The 16,545-nt window shown below is 50.7% G+C and overlaps 4 protein-coding genes and 1 non-coding gene across 5 annotated transcripts; 2 read left to right on the plus strand and 3 right to left on the minus strand.

The window, feature by feature from the left end:
* Positions 1-481: 481 nt before the first annotated feature.
* VFPPC_02087 (histidine acid phosphatase) lies at positions 482-2,297 on the minus strand (the record flags this gene model as incomplete). Its single annotated transcript, XM_018281798.1, has 2 exons — positions 482-1,712; positions 1,804-2,297. The coding sequence occupies 2 exons, from the start codon at positions 2,295-2,297 to the stop codon at positions 482-484; spliced, it is 1,725 nt and encodes a 574-aa protein (XP_018138873.1).
* Positions 2,298-3,197: 900 nt separating this feature from the next.
* On the minus strand, positions 3,198-3,269 carry VFPPC_17338. The gene has a single exon. It is a non-coding gene; the product is annotated as a tRNA-Gln (tRNA).
* Positions 3,270-6,039: 2,770 nt separating this feature from the next.
* VFPPC_02088 (jumonji family transcription factor) lies at positions 6,040-10,470 on the plus strand (the record flags this gene model as incomplete). Its single annotated transcript, XM_018281799.1, has 4 exons — positions 6,040-6,513; positions 6,572-8,643; positions 8,698-9,591; positions 9,645-10,470. The coding sequence occupies 4 exons, from the start codon at positions 6,040-6,042 to the stop codon at positions 10,468-10,470; spliced, it is 4,266 nt and encodes a 1,421-aa protein (XP_018138874.1).
* A 2,208-nt stretch (positions 10,471-12,678) lies between these two features.
* On the plus strand, positions 12,679-14,336 carry VFPPC_02089 (kynurenine aminotransferase; the record flags this gene model as incomplete). Its single annotated transcript, XM_018281800.1, has 6 exons — positions 12,679-12,740; positions 12,830-13,089; positions 13,170-13,242; positions 13,295-13,464; positions 13,536-13,751; positions 13,843-14,336. 6 exons carry the CDS (start codon positions 12,679-12,681, stop codon positions 14,334-14,336), a joined length of 1,275 nt encoding a protein of 424 aa, XP_018138875.1.
* A 105-nt stretch (positions 14,337-14,441) lies between these two features.
* Positions 14,442-16,309, minus strand: VFPPC_02090 (laccase; the record flags this gene model as incomplete). Its single annotated transcript, XM_018281801.1, has 2 exons — positions 14,442-15,989; positions 16,049-16,309. 2 exons carry the CDS (start codon positions 16,307-16,309, stop codon positions 14,442-14,444), a joined length of 1,809 nt encoding a protein of 602 aa, XP_018138876.1.
* Positions 16,310-16,545: the final 236 nt, after the last annotated feature.

Genomic DNA, 16,545 nt, shown 5'->3' on the forward strand with positions numbered 1-16,545 from the left:
TAAGAGGTCGGTCAAGTTCAACAGCGTGTAGCACGATGGGCGAATTTGATGCCCCTCCATCACACCAGATGGATCAGCTGTCAGCCGTCTATAGTTGGTCTTAGTTAAGTCCGCCACTTCGTTCGAGGCCAATGAAGGTGAACGATCTTGGGAGCAATTGCGGGCGCAAATGTGTCACGCCGAACACCACCACATCAGCTTCTCAGATGGGAGGATATGCTAGCCAAATCACAACTAGATTACGGAATATATACAGCTGAATCTAATAGAGCGGCCCAAGTGCTGCACATACATCATTTATGTCCTACTATCATCGCCAAGGAGGCAAGTTCCAATAAAGCAAACGACCAGTGAACGCCGCCGTATCATGTATCATCATCCAGGGAATCCTATTATCAAAGAGTGCTTCGAGGTGAACCAGCATGACTTACAGGCCATGCATACCACCAACTGTCAAATCCTCCCCTCAACTTGATTTCCTTCACACACTCTCCCTCACGTTTACCGGATCGCCAGTAACACTCACTCCATCCTCATCCATCGTCCTCGCCCTGTGAGCGAACTCGCTCGTCACGATGCCTGCGCCCAATGGGCCGATGCTTGTCTCCTTTCTGCCGTCGCGAAGCTCCCAGCTTCCCACACGTTCCTCATTCCGCCCTGTTTGAGAAACCGTCATGTCCGCGTCACTAGCCTTTCTGTCATTACCTTTGAATCCGCCTGCGGCAGTTCCAGTAGATCCGCCATCTTGTCGTGGGTGACGGCTGAAGCGCCAGCCGCCGAGTCCCATGAATCCTGCGATGACGCATGCAATAAGGACGGCCATGAGGAGGGCGCCCAAAACACCAGCGACAGCAGGACTGACGTCGCTTGAAGACGAACCATTCTTTTGGTCATCAGAAAGAGTACGGTTGCTCATACAAAAGGTTGATGTCGTGGCTGGACTGCAAATCGTGCACCACTCAGTAGGGGTTCTGCTAATGTCATTCATCTTTTGGAGGAAAGAGTTGTACGACATGGCAGAGCCGCCGAAACCAGACCCGAACAAGGGATACTTCGAAAACTCGTCCCCCAGATCAGCACTTGCCTTGTACCAGAATCTGACTTGAAGGCTATCTGCAGTGCCACCCGAGCCAATATCGCCTACTAATTCGAACACAATAGCAGACCCTGGCTTTGGTAACTGTGAAATTGCGCTTGCTTCTGGATTCTGCTGGTTCATGAGACCCCCAACTCCAAAGAAGGCCATCATGGGCCGGGAAGACCCAAACATGAGAGTCAGTTTCCCTTTCGTTCCGCTGGTCGCCAGAAAAGTGCTAAACTGGTCCGTAACTTTGTTCGCCAACGTACGTCCCGAAATGCTATACAGCACATTGAGACGGTCGTCCTTGTCGGTGTTGTTCCCGTAGCTGGTCTTTGCTTGCTCCAGAGTAAAGGCATTATTTTGCAGAGTGGAAAGTGTGTCATTGGCATCCTGCAAACCCTTGTTAACCGTCTCGTTGTAGGCATACTCATAATTGACAAAATCGTATATTTCTTTCGCATTGACGTATGATGCTTCGTCACTTGGCAAGCTGCCTTGGAGAGGATCGCTAGAAAACAACTTGGTGTAGAAGTAATCCTCGTCGTTCACTTTCTTGGTCATTTCAGGGCTTTTGGATAGATTTTGGGTCATCTGCGTTTGCCATGCCGTGCACGCTTCGTCGCCTTGAATGCTGCCCGGTGTTGCAGATTAGCTTTTTTCTCAGACAAGCTCCAGCCATGTCTGTGTGACTTGCACTGGAGTTGGGTCGCAGCTATACTTACGCAACAGAGTTACTATCCGACTCAGGATATGTAATAATTTGGGCATATTGATACCCGTTTAGTGGGTAGTCTGTCGTGTTGGAATTTAACACATAGTTGTGGCCCAGGTTGCTGCTGTTGCTCCTGGGAGGATAAAGACCTTGCATGAACGCGGTAGCACTATTAGTCGACCACTCTTGCGTTCCGGCCATGATGGCGATCTGGGTATTATCAATACTGTCTGTTGATATACTTTGTATCGGTGCTGTACTCGAGCTGTTTGAGGTTGTGTCACTCGCGGTGCCGCCTAGATATCGACTGCGAAATGCAGCTCCAAGCCGCTGCATTTGCTGAGCTCCGTTCGGTGTCAGGACAACATGATCGCCGATAACGGTAGGCGTAGTCTCGCCATGATTGATAAAGACTACCGCTGCTCGGACAGTCGGATTTGAAGTTTGCGCTGCGATACAAGCCAGCAGGCCACTCACGGCCACAAAGCTTGAGCTTGAAATCATGGTTGTGCCTTTGAATCCTATGCTAATGTGGGAAAGCATTCTCCGTCTCACCACTGCGGCCTTGTGTTCAATCACAGTATGAGCAGAGGCAATGGAGTTAGGGGAGCCCACGACCTCGACGTCAACGAAAGGGAATGCCAGCGCAAGACCATAGTTTCCGTTGAAGCCAAGAAAGCAGACTTCTGCTGAATTTCTCTGCAGGTGAATAAATGGCTGGTATGGTCTACTAGCGTAATGACCTCAGCTCAACGGCCCCCAAAAATTGCTCCAATCCAAACAGCTCAAGCTTATTGTGGTTGGTATCTTCGGTTTAGGTGAGGGGCTCAAATGCGCTTGTGTGAAGGTGCGGGGCAGCATCATTGATCAATGATCACAGAAAAACCATGACGAGCCTGGCTTGGCTTGGCTGCGTGATTCCGTCGCTACCGCTCCGCTTTGCTGGCCAGCCTCTCAACTTATTCCCAAGGCGCTTCTGGGCTTGGTTAAGGTTCAGAGACAACTTTGGTTTTCACTGTGATATGTCACACCCGGCTGCCGCATGCGGCCACGTGTGGTGGTTTTGGCGCCATCTTGGTGAGCCTCTGAGGTCAGAATTCGCGACACGTTGGCATATGGTTCTGCGTTTGGCGCCGCGAGTGCCGACAATTGGAGTGAAACCGCGGGCGATATCACTATGTAAAACTTGAATGCTCCTGACCATATGGCACAGTCAATATAACGAACGACCTTGGTTCGATGTCGGTGGGAGGTTCTTCAAGGGTTCAGTTCTGAGCACACAGACTTTAATCCAGTGCAATTTCTGCGGAACTTTCCGAAGAACAGATGAGACCTGCCTCACAAAAATGAAGACGGACAGTAAGGTAAGCTTGAGCAAAATATAATCTTAAACTGCAAAAATAAAGGTTCCAGAGGGAGTCGAACCCTCGCTGGCGGAATCAGAATCCGCAGTCATGACCGTTAGACCATGGAACCGGCTGAAGTGGTGATCCACTTCACATGGTGGGTAACTGCGATGGTTGTCGGCGATGCTATCTTCATATATATTTCTGTCGAGTGTAGTGTCAATGCCAACGATCCAAAAGACGAGTTCTGGACAGCACATTGACCAAGTTAAAGGAGTGTATTTGTCGCGAGATTGTATGTGCAAAGATTTCAAGCAAGTCAATGCAGTTCGTATGATATCTCCCGGAAATTTTCTTCCCCCAGAAAGCCGTCGGAACTGGGAAGACACGAAGGCTTGGCCAGATGGATGGGGGGACAGTAGTATCTCAGCAATGCCAAAAGCTTCCCGGTCCAATTGAACACAGCTACAAGTGGAAGCCTTTGACGCTCCTGATGGTACTGCATGCCCGGCATATTAGGCAATTCCGTGTCGTTGTATGCTCTGTACCCTGGGCATTTTGGTGGTCTTCAAAATATAAGACGATTGACTCGGAGAAGGTTACATGATGAGGAAACATCCTCCTCATGAAGCCAAATTCTTCACTTCATGACCGAACGACACTGCATGATGCACCTTGGAATGATGACCCCAATGCTTCACCTCTCTAGTCAGAAGCAAGAATTATTGCTGGTCCCTGACAGATATTCCAGTGGTTTATCAACCTGTCGTATTGACTCTCAGATAGCCCTGAATGTGTTCATGCGTTGACATGAATGAATCCCTGAGGCTTCACTGCTTCACTGCCTGGAGCAGACAAGATGCCGGTGGACCTCCTAGCCGTGTTCAAGGTTCCCCGTGGTTCTTGTGCTGAGTCTGGTTGATGCAGTGAGCCCGAAAAGGGGGCACGGCAAGGGCGAAACCATGTGGACATGTGCAACCAAGTATTTTGATGGTAATTAGTAACCTTGGCTCGCGATTATCTTATCAATCGATCTGCTGGACAGGGTGAGCTGCAAGGGACAAACGTGGCGCATGGATGGACATTGCGTGCGACTCCAAATTGTTAGGAATGTAGAATGAATCTTGAAAAAGGCATTGACCTCGCTTCGAATTGTCTTTATCCAGTGCGATAGATGAATCCAGATACGGTCCTTATTTTGCGAAAGATTTATGGCATGGTTTGGATTTCTGAACCTATCGGGAGCTGCTGGCATCTGGTAGTGCCAGACAAGGAGATCTACCCCTGTGTTGCAGATGCGTCAACATTTTGGCCGAGGCAGTTTGAAGAAGGGATGAAAGGGAACAAAAAATCAATCAAAATAGGCGGACTTGGACGTAATCACCGGCCGAGAGTAAGAGGTAACAAGTTCAAAGCATACTTCACAAAGTATCTACACAACGGCAGTCCGAAGTCGATCAGATCTGGTGCGAGTATCTCCGAGCACAGGTCGGAGCGGGAGTATTGGGCGGGTGCAACGCTCCTGCCTCGCAGTTACATTTATCGGGATCGTATGTCTTGTAGGCCAAGTCACTCAAAGGGTGGATCGGCAGGGCTGAAAGAGGCTAGGCCAGGCAGTTTGGGTGAGTGTCTTGAAAGGTCGAGTGTTTGTACCCCCTACCTTCAATTTTGACAGACAGGTGTGCGTTCAATGGTGCTGCCAGTGAAAGTGAGGACTTGTCAGGGGGAGTTGGCCTGTACCAGGCTGGACGCAGCACTATGGCCACCGAGGGGTTGGTTTGTTAGTGCTGCTTGTTGGCTGTGCCCGTGCTAACCAGACTGAACTTGACATGGAACATGGCGGCCTGGTCGGTGCTGGTCCAGTCAAGGACCTTGCCATGTGCTGCTTGGTGTAGAATTGGAGTTCGCCGATGGCCAGACTTTGAAAGGACGGAGTACCTAAAGTACCTCGCTAGCCTGGTCTAATGCAACTTGCCACCAAACAGCTCTCAGATGAGTCGACTCCAGTTCGTCTTCGAGTCATTGCTCAGTCCAATGAATTCTCAAGCTACCTACTAGGTACCTCGGTACGTAAGTATTCATCAGCGGCTCACCGCGGTGTTTGCCCACTTGACCACAAAGTGCAGAAGGACATTGAGTACCAGACGTGCAATGTTCAATGTTGCGATCTGACCTGCACTATACACGTTCAGCCAGCCAGTTGCCAGTTTAACCTTTCTACCCTCAGGCCCACCAGACCAGACCAGACCAGACGGCCGCTGCTCTGGACAGTCTGGGAAGCAATTGACATTGAGCAACAGGAGGTACCCAATACATCCGCACCCCTTACGCTGTACCTATGGGTACCCCATACCACTAAAAGCACCAGACTGTCAAGTGCAAACGAAGGTTTCCACGGTTCTTTGTTCAAAACCAGTCAAGCACAGTCAAGTCAAGCACCGTCCTGGCCTGTCTCCTCCCTGTTCTGGTTTGCTCGGTGCTCTCTTTTTGGCTCTTTTGGCTCCAGTTCTCCAGTTCTCCCGTCTCCCTTGTCTTGTTTCCCCCATTGCACATTTACTCGCTCCACGATCATTCATCTGGTAAAATCGAGCCAAGCAGACGAGAGAGTTGTCCAAGTGTCTTTCTGTCGTACAACCAAGCCTCAATCACACCAGACTGAAGTCCGTCCACCATTCATTCCATTTCGCACCAGACTCTTTTATCTCACACTCGCACCCACACCCACTCTCACACCCACACCACATCTGGGGACTCCCTGCAAGCTCCTGTCGTCACTTTGTGTTTCCCACACGCCCAGCCTTCTGGGTCAACTCTTAAGTTCTCGTCTCGCCGCACACAATCAACCTTGAGCTGCTTGCCTTAACGACCGGTCGCATGTAGCGACTCAAAGACAAACCACCATGTCGACCCAAGTCGTGAGCGACACAGCGCCTCTTGATCCTGGGATTTCACCTCCTCGGGAATCAGGACACAGCTCCGACCATGAACCAACTACGCATGCAGCAGACCTGGCCCCTAATCAACATGGCAACAATGTCAAGGACCAAATCGAATGTGCAAAGTCAACGGCGCCGGTCTTTTTGAATTCACCTCCCGAGAGCAACAACACGATCAAGTCCGATGCGAGCGACTCGGAGCTAAGCGAATTGGAAGAGGAACCAATTCTCGACGACGCACCATCTGCAACGACACCTGACCCTCCGACGGTGACTGCACCCGCACCAGCGCCTACCGACAATGCCCAAGAAAAAGAACCACAGCAAGAAAAAGAGGAGGAAGAGGAAGATATTGGGGAGGTGCTTCCAGATGACTGGTCTGGGGCAGTACCCATCTTTCGTCCGACATGGCATCAGTTCAAAGATTTCCAGAAATTCGTACGTTACTTTGCGCGTGACTGCGTGAGCCCTCTCCACTAACTTGTTTTGCCTGTAGATGAAAAAGGTTGACCGCTACGGTATGAAATCTGGTATTATCAAGATCATTCCCCCGAAAGAATGGAAAGACGCCCAGCCGCCGTTGGACGATCTGGTGAAGCACATACGAGTTCGAGAACCCATCAAGCAAGATATAATGGGATCCAACGGTACATACCGACAAGTTAACATCCTGCATGGTCGATCCTACAACGTTCCACAATGGCGACAACTATGCGAACAGAGTGAACACCAGCCACCCGCCCGGCGTGGTGAGCGTCGAGCCAATGCCGATAAACCCAAACCAGCAAGGGCAAAACCTTCTGCCCCTAAAGAGACTAAACCAACAACGCCAAAGAAGCGTGGTAGGGGACGGCCTGCTAAGAACAAGGGAAAGAAGAAGTCTGTTGATGAAGACGAACGTCCCATGACCCCAGTCTCACCAAAACCGGAACCAGACGAGGAAAAAGACAAGCCCGTCGACTCAATCGAACAAGAACTCGGCGAAGAATGCATAGACTGCGATGAGCCTACTGTAGGAAGAATGGGTGGTCGAATGGGCGGTGCGAAACCGGCCAAACCGAAGACACAGTCCGTTTCAGCTCGCCGCAAGTACAGCCGACGAGAAGGGTCTGCAATGATTGATGAGGCAGCTTTCAAGGATTTCGATTACCGCATGGATATTTCAGAATATACGCCGGAGCGGTGCGAGGAACTGGAGCGAGCGTATTGGAAGACTCTGACCTATGCCGCGCCATTGTACGGGGCTGACATGATGGGCACTCTTTTCGATGACCGAACCGAGAATTGGAATCTTAACAAGCTTCCTAACCTACTAGATGTCCTTGGTACCAAGATCCCCGGTGTCAACACGGCATACCTGTACCTAGGCATGTGGAAAGCGACCTTCGCCTGGCATCTTGAAGACGTGGATCTTTACAGCATCAACTATCTTCACTTTGGTGCACCCAAGCAGTGGTATAGCATTTCTCAGGCCGACGCTCGTCGATTTGAAGGCGCTATGAAGAGCGTGTGGCCAGCTGACGCCAAAGCGTGCAACCAATTCCTACGACACAAAGGATTCTTGATATCTCCGCATCACTTGCTGCAGCATTACGGTATCAAAGTGAACAAAGTTGTATCATACCCCGGCGAGTTTGTCGTTACATATCCTTACGGCTACCATTCTGGTTATAATCTCGGATACAACTGTGCCGAGGCTGTCAATTTTGCACTGGACACTTGGCTGGAGATGGGCAAGATCGCCAAGAGATGTGAATGCGCACAGGCACAAGACAGTGTCTGGATTAATGTGCACGAAATCGAGAGAAAGCTTCGCGGAGAAGAAACAGAATATGAAGAAACCGACGACGACGACGAAGACGACGAAGACGAGGATCTATCGGGCTTGCCCACACCGCCAGCCAGTCACGGAGTCAAGTTTAAGGATGGAAGTAGGAAGCGGAAACGAGGATCCGGTGAAAAGAAGACCAAGGCCAAGAGAATTAGACTCCGGCTCAAGACTAAAGCGGAACCGCCTTGCTGTCTCTGTCCCAATGACAGTTCCCATTTCGACGTACTCCCTACTGACGACGGTCGAAAAGCTCACAAGCTGTGCGCGCTCTATATCCCGGAAACATATGTCGATTCCGTCGACGGCAAAGACGTCATCTGCAATGTTGCAAGTGTGCATAAGGATCGACTGAACTTAAAGTGCCTATTTTGCCGTTCCAGACGTGGCGCTTGTTTCCAATGCTCTCATCAAAAATGCGCACGGGCATACCATGCCACATGTGCGGCAGCAGCTGGCGTTTTTGTCGAGGATCAGGATATCCCGGTGTTCGATGAAGAGGGTGTCGAGTATAAGGAGCAAGCTTTCGAGTTTAGTTGCAGATTCCATCGAGTTAGACGAGATAAGAAGACCGATGGTGCTGCTTTAGAGCTGGATACAAATATTCGTGCCGCAGCCAAAGAACTCAAGGCTGGTGAAGTTTGCCAGCTACAGTATCTCAAGGGTGAGATATTTGCTGGTATCGTGGTTGAAAATCGCCAACAGGAGGAGATGCTGTTGGTCGATGTGTTGCCACATGGGTACGTGTATAAACCCATCTCGTCGAATCGAGAATCTTTACTGACGTGTCAAAGGGACCGCTTGGAGGTTGAGTGGAAGTGGTTGGTACTACCAGACGCTGCGGACTACCATCTTCCAAAGGCATCAGCAAAGGCACTACCGATGCCCAAGTCTCGCAAGGCTAAGGATAAGCTCAACACCAAGAGACTTGATGCCGACAAGCCCAGAAAGGACGACATTTTTGCAGATGGATACACATGGGGCGAGTTTGAGCTTTATGAAGTATCAAACAAGGAGCAGGCTAAAGTCGACTTCACAAAGCCCGATCAGATCTGGTACTATCTCGGCAAGACATCGACAGAGGCAAGGGCGCAGTATACCGAAGACCCAGCCCTGCAGCGTCACAATCCAACAGGCAACTTCTTAGATACGATACCCAAGCCTCCTAGACCAACCCATGTTGCGAAACAGATGTATAATCACCAGTCATATGTCGCCAAAGCCATGGCATACTCGTATAGTCTTGCGGACAACTATGCTGCAGCACAGGGAGGCGCTCCGTTTGAGAAACCGTATGTCTACAAGCCAAGAAAGCCAGTTGAAACGGTTTCCACCACGCCCCCGACCACCGGGTATCAACACTTTACATCGAGCCATGCACCTTCAGTCGGCCCTGCCTCACTATTCCACGCATACGACCATCAAACGGCGAATTTTAGACCGCAACACGCTTATAATCCCCATGACCAGACCACACCACACGGGCAACACTCGCATAACATGCAAAATGTGCAAAGCGTACATAGTGCCCCAATGTACCAGTCAGCTTCGCAGGCAATTTCACCAGGCCATCAGTCCCCTTACCAAAGGCCTTCCCACTCCCCGCCTGTGCAACAAGGCAAACCAACATGGCAAGTCCATTCCTCGGTTTATCAAAAGTATCCCTTTTTCCAAGTGAACTACAATCGGTATGTATTGAATATGCGAGGGTAATAGCCTGCTTGCGCTAATTTTCTGTCAGGGATTCGTCCAAGTACCGAAGCCCGTACTCTCCATGGGGTGGCTTCACGGATGGATATGGAGGATATCACGGAGCACATTATGGAGCACATCATGGAGCACATCATGGAGCACATCATGGAGCACATCATGGAGCACATCATGGAGCACATCATGGAGCACATCATGGAGCACATCACGGAGGATATCACGGGGCATCATCAATGGCAACTCAGCACGATTCAATGCGACAATCTCCACCTGGCGCAGCGCATGCCCACCAAGGACTTGGGCAGCAACATATGCTGCAAGAAAGGCAACAAGGACTGCAACAGCCACAACCTACACAGCAACCCAAGTCGAAGCCCGCGACAGCGGCAAAGCCCTTTAAGGTTGGACTTCCCGCCGCTGTTCATCTTTCACTACAATCGACTAAGTCAGCTATGCAGGTCCCGTCAAAGGTTTCTCCAGTACCACTGCCTCCGCATGTTGTTGCTGCTATGGCTAAGAGCTCTGAGAAACAAGAATCACCGAAAATGAATCCAAGGGCGATGTTCAGCCAGCAAGCGGAAACACAGTCGCATTCGGTAGCTACGACACCGCCGGTTGTCACTCAGGCGTCCACAGACCACTTCCATCCCGGATCGCAGCAGCCAAATTCGGCGCCACAAGCTTGCCCAACTGCTCCTGGTATTCCGGACCATTCTGCCGGGGGGGATTCCGGGGCTGCGCCAATGGGATCAACCGCGCAGGAATTCACCGATGTACCAGGTTCAGAATCCATGCAGTTTGTCGAACGGATGATGCAGAACTTGCGTAGGGCGTCCATGAACGGAGAAACAAATTAAGGGATAGGGATGGACATGTAACAATACGGGGTGAACAAGACGAGACGGGTTTGTCTCGTTTTGTGGACGAATTGATACCGCATTCCTTTTCAATATCTTATAGACGAACGGGAAGTACTATTACGGATGCAGAGACGGCGTTGGATGGGAACGGCGTTACGCTGGGTTTCTTTTTTTTCTTGTCTTTCTCCGTCGTTCATTTCTGCTCTGCTCTGCTCTCTTTTCTTTTTTGCAGTCCTTTTTTTCATCGATGGGAAAACGAAACAGTTTATGATGATGGTACGAGCATGAATGCAGGCGACAGTTGCCAAGGTTGGGTGGTTATGCAGACTGTGTACATTATACCAAGCACGTCGTGTTGACGATTGAGATATTCAATATTGAGCAGTGATAAGCATTTAGTTTGGTTGGTGATTATCGACGTGTCGTGAATGGCGGAACTACTAGAAGTGAATCGTGGCATAACATTTGTGGGTTGGCAGCCGGTGGCACTGTCAATTGCCAACTGTCAACTGTCAACTGTTGACTGTTGACGTTTTCCAAAATTCTAAAGTTTGGTCGACGAAGGGGGTGACTTTAATGTTGCTTCATGTCCTTGGAATGCTTCTTGCTTGTCACCAGGTTTCCCACGGTAAACATGAAAGCTCCTCCGTATCAAAATGGAATCCAATCTCAACGCCTGGACAGCCGAGGACGAGGAGCGAGCAAAAATTGAGAACCGCGGCCTCAGCATGAAGGATTACATTCGCGGCTGTCAACTGGGACAAGGCGGCTGGAGCATCGTATACAAAGTACGAAGAGTCAGCGACGGCAGGCTACTTGCCGGCAAGTCTTTCAAATCCTCAAACTCTCTGAAGAAGGAGGCAGAAACGCTGCAAAGGCTACGACATGTAAGGTCCACACCCGTCTTCACAGCCCTCAGCGCTGCATCATTTCTAACACCCACAAGAACCACATTGTAAAGTTTGTAAAGCTGTACCAAGAATCCGCCGACGAAGCTTCCACGCTTCTCATAACGGAGCTCTGTCCCCACGGAACGCTGCAAACCCGAATCGATCGAGCGACTCCGCACATGGAAGCCGACGAAGTTGTCCGTACGGCGCTGCAAATCGCCCAGGCGCTGCGGTACCTGCACACACAGAGCCTATACCACTCTGACGTGAAGCCGCGCAACATTTTGATACGAGGCCTACACCCTATTGATGTCGTGTTAGGAGACTGCGCGGACGTCAAGACGGTAGGGGAGGTGTGTAGGTTGCAGGGAACGCCGGCGTACTGGTCTCCTGAGATGATGGCGCGGAAGAGGCATTGCGGTCCGGCGGATGATGTGTGGGCTTTGGGAGTGACGGTTTTGGGGATGGTTGGGCAGTGGCCGAGGATTAGGTATACGAGGGGGGAGCTGGAGCGGTATCCGAGACGGTGTTTTGAGCATGTTTGTAGGTTGGTGGAGTTGAATCCAGGGTTGGGGATTGTGAGGTTGATGGGGGGGATGATGGCTTGGGAGGGGGAGAGGAGAGTGAGTGCGGAGGAGTGTGTTGTTGAGTTGCGTGGGATGGATGTGGAGGGTGAGGGTGGAGGGTTTGAGATACGGACGCCTGAGGAGTTTCGGCCGATGAGTTTTTGGTGATGGTTGGATTGGGAGGTTGAATTTATATCGTGGCTGTGGATGTGGATGTGGAAAAACACTGTTGACAGCTGTGCGGAATGATGTTGGCATAAAGGAACTGGAGGCAAGGCTGGTACGGCAATAAGAGAGTAAAAAAAAACTATGGGCAATATTTTGATCGAAAAAGTACATATTATAAGGATGAGGTTGTCATAGTTCCTTTTGCTACGATATGATTCAGATCAGACTTCCCCCACGTGGATCAATGCCGCCATTATCCGCAAGGCGTTGACGCCATCCTCCATCCATGCGCATCCACATCTCATCTCAACCGCAACCCCACGCCTTTTCTTCACACATTCGGACAAAGAAATCTTAGTCATCTATCCACTTCCGACATCGCGCCTACCTCGCTCCAACCCATGAAGCAAGCAATTGACTTCTTTCAGACGAGCCCCGTTTCATTTTGAATCAGCATCTCAGTGCTCTCAATTCTCACACCATAGCGTCGGCAGCCCATGTCTCGAAAGCTCGCGCAATCGCCTCTCCTCCGAACTCTATTCAAACCCTCATCAGCTATTTCCAGACGCTTCAAAAGCACCATGGAAGGAAGCAGCAAGATTAAGCCCGCGGCAAGGGTATCCAACCAAAAGCAAGATGTCTGGTATGACGAATTCTTTTTCATTCCGCATTTTCGCGAAACCTCCAAAAGTTATAAGACGGACTGGTGAGATACGGACTGAGACATTATAGGTCCATCATCAACGAAGCAGCTGCCGCATCACCAAAGCAGCCCATTGTAAACATGGGCCAAGGCTTCTTCGGCTACAACCCGCCTGATTTCATCCTCAATGCCGCCAAGGATGCTCTCGACCGTGTTGAGTGCAACCAGTACTCGCCTACCAAGGGGCGGCCGCGGCTCAAGAAGGCTATTGCGGATGCGTACTCGCCTTTCTGGGGGAGAAAGATTGACCCTGAGACGGAGGTTACTATTACCACGGGTGCTAACGAGGGTGCGTACCTTGCCTTTTCTGAGCTTTCAACCGCCGTTGTGGTTGCTTTCTGGGGTGTGAATCGAGGCTGACAATTCCAGGCATGTTGAGTGCGTTTATGGCGTTTATCGAACCAGGCGACGAGGTCATCATCTTTGAGCCCTTTTTCGACCAGTACGTAATTTACCGTGTTTTCCGTTTCGTTGAAGTGATCTAACGTACGCAGATACATAAGCAATATTGAAATGCCCGGCGGCAAAATCGTCTACGTCCCCATGCACCCTCCCGAAACTGGCGGAACCAAGACGTCGTCTGCTGCGGATTGGACTATTGACTTTGATGAGTTGGAAAAGGCCATTACTCCGCGTACGAAAATGATTGTTTTGAATACACCTCGTACGTTTCTGGCTCCTTCACGGCAAATTGTAAAAAAAAAAAAAAGACATGAGCGTACTAAATAATTGCAGATAACCCTGTCGGCAAAGTCTACTCGCGCGACGAACTCCAAAAGATTGGTGACCTATGCGTCAGGCATGAAATCATCATCCTGTCAGACGAAGTGTACGACCGTCTCTACTACGTGCCCTTTACGCGAATGTCCACTCTCTCCCCTGAGATTGAAAAGCTCACCATAACGGTTGGGTCTGCCGGCAAGAACTTTTACGCCACGGGCTGGCGAGTTGGTATGTGAACTCCTCCTTTCCCTCCTCATCCCTCCCCTCACCTTGGACCCCCAAAAAGAAACAAAGAAAACACCATCTCACTCATCCACAGGTTGGCTCATGGGCCCCGCAAACCTCATCAAATACGTCTCCGCAGCCCACACCCGCATCTGCTACTCCTCCGTGTCGCCCCTCCAGGAAGCATGCGCCGTGGGCTTCGAACAAGCTGAATCCCAAGGCTTCTGGGACCAGACCATCACGGACATGAAGTCCAAGATGGACCGGTTCAACGAGATCTGGACCGAGCTGGACATGCCGTACTCCGAGCCCGAGGGCGGGTACTTTGTGCTCGTCAACATGAAGAAGGTCAAGGTTCCGGCGGACTACCCCTTCCCCGAGCACGTGGCGAGCAGGCCGCGCGATTTCAAGCTGGCTTGGTTCTTGATCCAGGAGGTGGGCGTGGCGGCGATCCCGCCGACGGAGTTTTATACCGATGCGAATGCGCACTTGGCGGAGGATTATGTCCGGTTTGCAGTGTGCAAGGACGATGAGGTGTTGGAGGAGGCGAAGCGAAGGTTGAGGGGGCTGAAGAAGTATATGGAGTAGATGGTGCGTTAGAATTGGATTTAAGATACACAGCTGCGAATAGAATGATTTCATCTACGTGAGATTTCTTATTACATTTATGAGAAATAGTATGTTCCAGTAGCATTATTCAACTTCTTCGAAATGCACCACCTGAGGAGCATGCGTATCATTGCCATACACATCCCCTCCATAGGTCAAATACCCAACAACATCAGGCTTGCCGACTTTCAAAATATCGTTCGCATCACCATGCACCCAGACCGTCTGCATCCCCAGAACCATATGCTGCAACGTATGGCAATGTATCATCCACACACCCGGCTGGTCGACCCTGATTCTCCATACCCGCCAGCCCATCTTCTCGTCCTGCCCCGTCGTCTTATTATACCTATACAGCATGGTCGTGTCCCGCAGCACGGGCTGCGTCCCCTTCAACTTCTTCTCCACGACAGCCGGATCCCAAGCCCCCTTGCCGCCGCCAATGTCGTAGTGGTGCGCGCCGTGCCCATGCATAGGGTGCGTGTCCAGCATTCCCTTGGATGATCCGTTGGAGTGGGCCCCGTACTGCTGGAATACAATCTCTAGGACTTCCCCGATTTTAGCGGGATACGTTTTCGTCATGGGGTCGATGCCGCCGTTGGCGAGGGCGGCGTCGTAGTCTGGGAGGTGGGCGGACTGGTTTTGATACAGGTTTACCAGGTATGGGGAATGGGGGGTGGTTGCTGGGAGGGTATCTGTCGGATCTTCAGACCAGGTGTGGTTGTTCATTGTCCAGATGAAGTATGGGTCTGCGTGGTTTTGAAGGCTGATCATGACGCGGCGTGTTACTTCTGCTGCGGTTGGAAAGTTGTTCGGCTGTAGGGGATGTAGGTCGTAGTCGAGATATCCGTCTATAGTGGGTGGAAGTTGCATCGGCTTGTGCTTTGGGTTTGCATTCGTGGGGAGTCTCTTTTCCACCATGTTGCAGGTATTTTTGTATCGTAGGACTGCGTAGTTTGTTACGACGGTATTGCGTTCTCGCGATTCCAGTTGGATGTAGTAGTCTAGTTGGTCGTCTTGCTTCAGTTCAGAGCACGACTTTGCGTGGAATAGTGCACTGTATCGTTGTCCGGAGCCGATTTGCATTAGTTCAACTGCTTGTTTTTTGGTGTATGCCCCGTCTGCTTCGATGATTTCCAGGTTCTTCAGGTGCTTGTCGAATCCGAAGAGTGATAGACTGAGAGACGTGGCTGCCACAAATCGGAACATGAATGTCTTGCCGGGTTCGACGCGAATGACGCTCAGGGCCTTGGTGGAGGAATCGACGGCTTTATAGTTTGAGATGGATTTGCCATTTATGAGCCAGCCGTTCGGTTCGCCGGGCCACTGCATTGGCGTTGATTCGAGGTGTTTTTGAGCTTCCTTGTCTGATTGATTCCAGTACTCTTGTAGGAAGATGATGCGCTCACCATCTGTTTGGTAGGGAGCTGGACCGCAGTCTTCAACAATAAGGGCGCCGCTGGCCGTGCTGGCTTGGAATCCGACATGAGAGTGATAGTAATATGTCCCTGCTGTGCCTTTTGCGGTCTTGAGTTCGTAGTCGAAGAAATGGCCTGGTGGGATGGGCCACTGGCTAGCCAAAGGGGAGCCATCTGAGAAGGGGAATGCGGCCTGGGCAAGACCATGCCAGTGCTTGCAGGATTATTAGCACCCCGAAGAATATAAGGCGGATATGTTCGGTGGTTTCTCACCATTGTGACATTATCATCTTTTATGTTGTTGTACACACGAATCCAAATAGTCTTTTGCTCAGGGATTCGCAACGTCGGGCCCGGCAACGAGTTGTTCACCAAGGTTGCTTCCTTATACATGCCACCGACACTAATATTCTGGGATGTTACGCTCAACACAAAGTCGGGAGTGAATGAAGCATCGTGAGTGCGTAATTGCAGTGACAAGGATGGAACCACTGCCAAAGACAGGACCGCGATCGTTCTTTGAAGCCACAACATGGCGGCTACAAAGTGGTATCTCAATGTCTTCGATCAGTCTAGAGCATTGTGGAGGGAAACAAAGGTGTCTTGAAGCTTATATGAGTAGACCTGTTTCCAGCTGCGCCTCACAAAATCTTGGACAGCATTGCGTCAGGCTGCCAAAGGCAACGACCGGGTTGTTATTAAAAACGGCCCTGGTGTGATCTAATGCAGTGTCATCGTGCTCGAGCCCTGGATGGCGTATTTTCTTGGTG

Source organism: Pochonia chlamydosporia, chromosome 1 (genome assembly GCF_001653235.2).
Source record: "Pochonia chlamydosporia 170 chromosome 1, whole genome shotgun sequence".
Taxonomy (NCBI): Eukaryota; Fungi; Ascomycota; class Sordariomycetes; order Hypocreales; family Clavicipitaceae; genus Pochonia; species Pochonia chlamydosporia.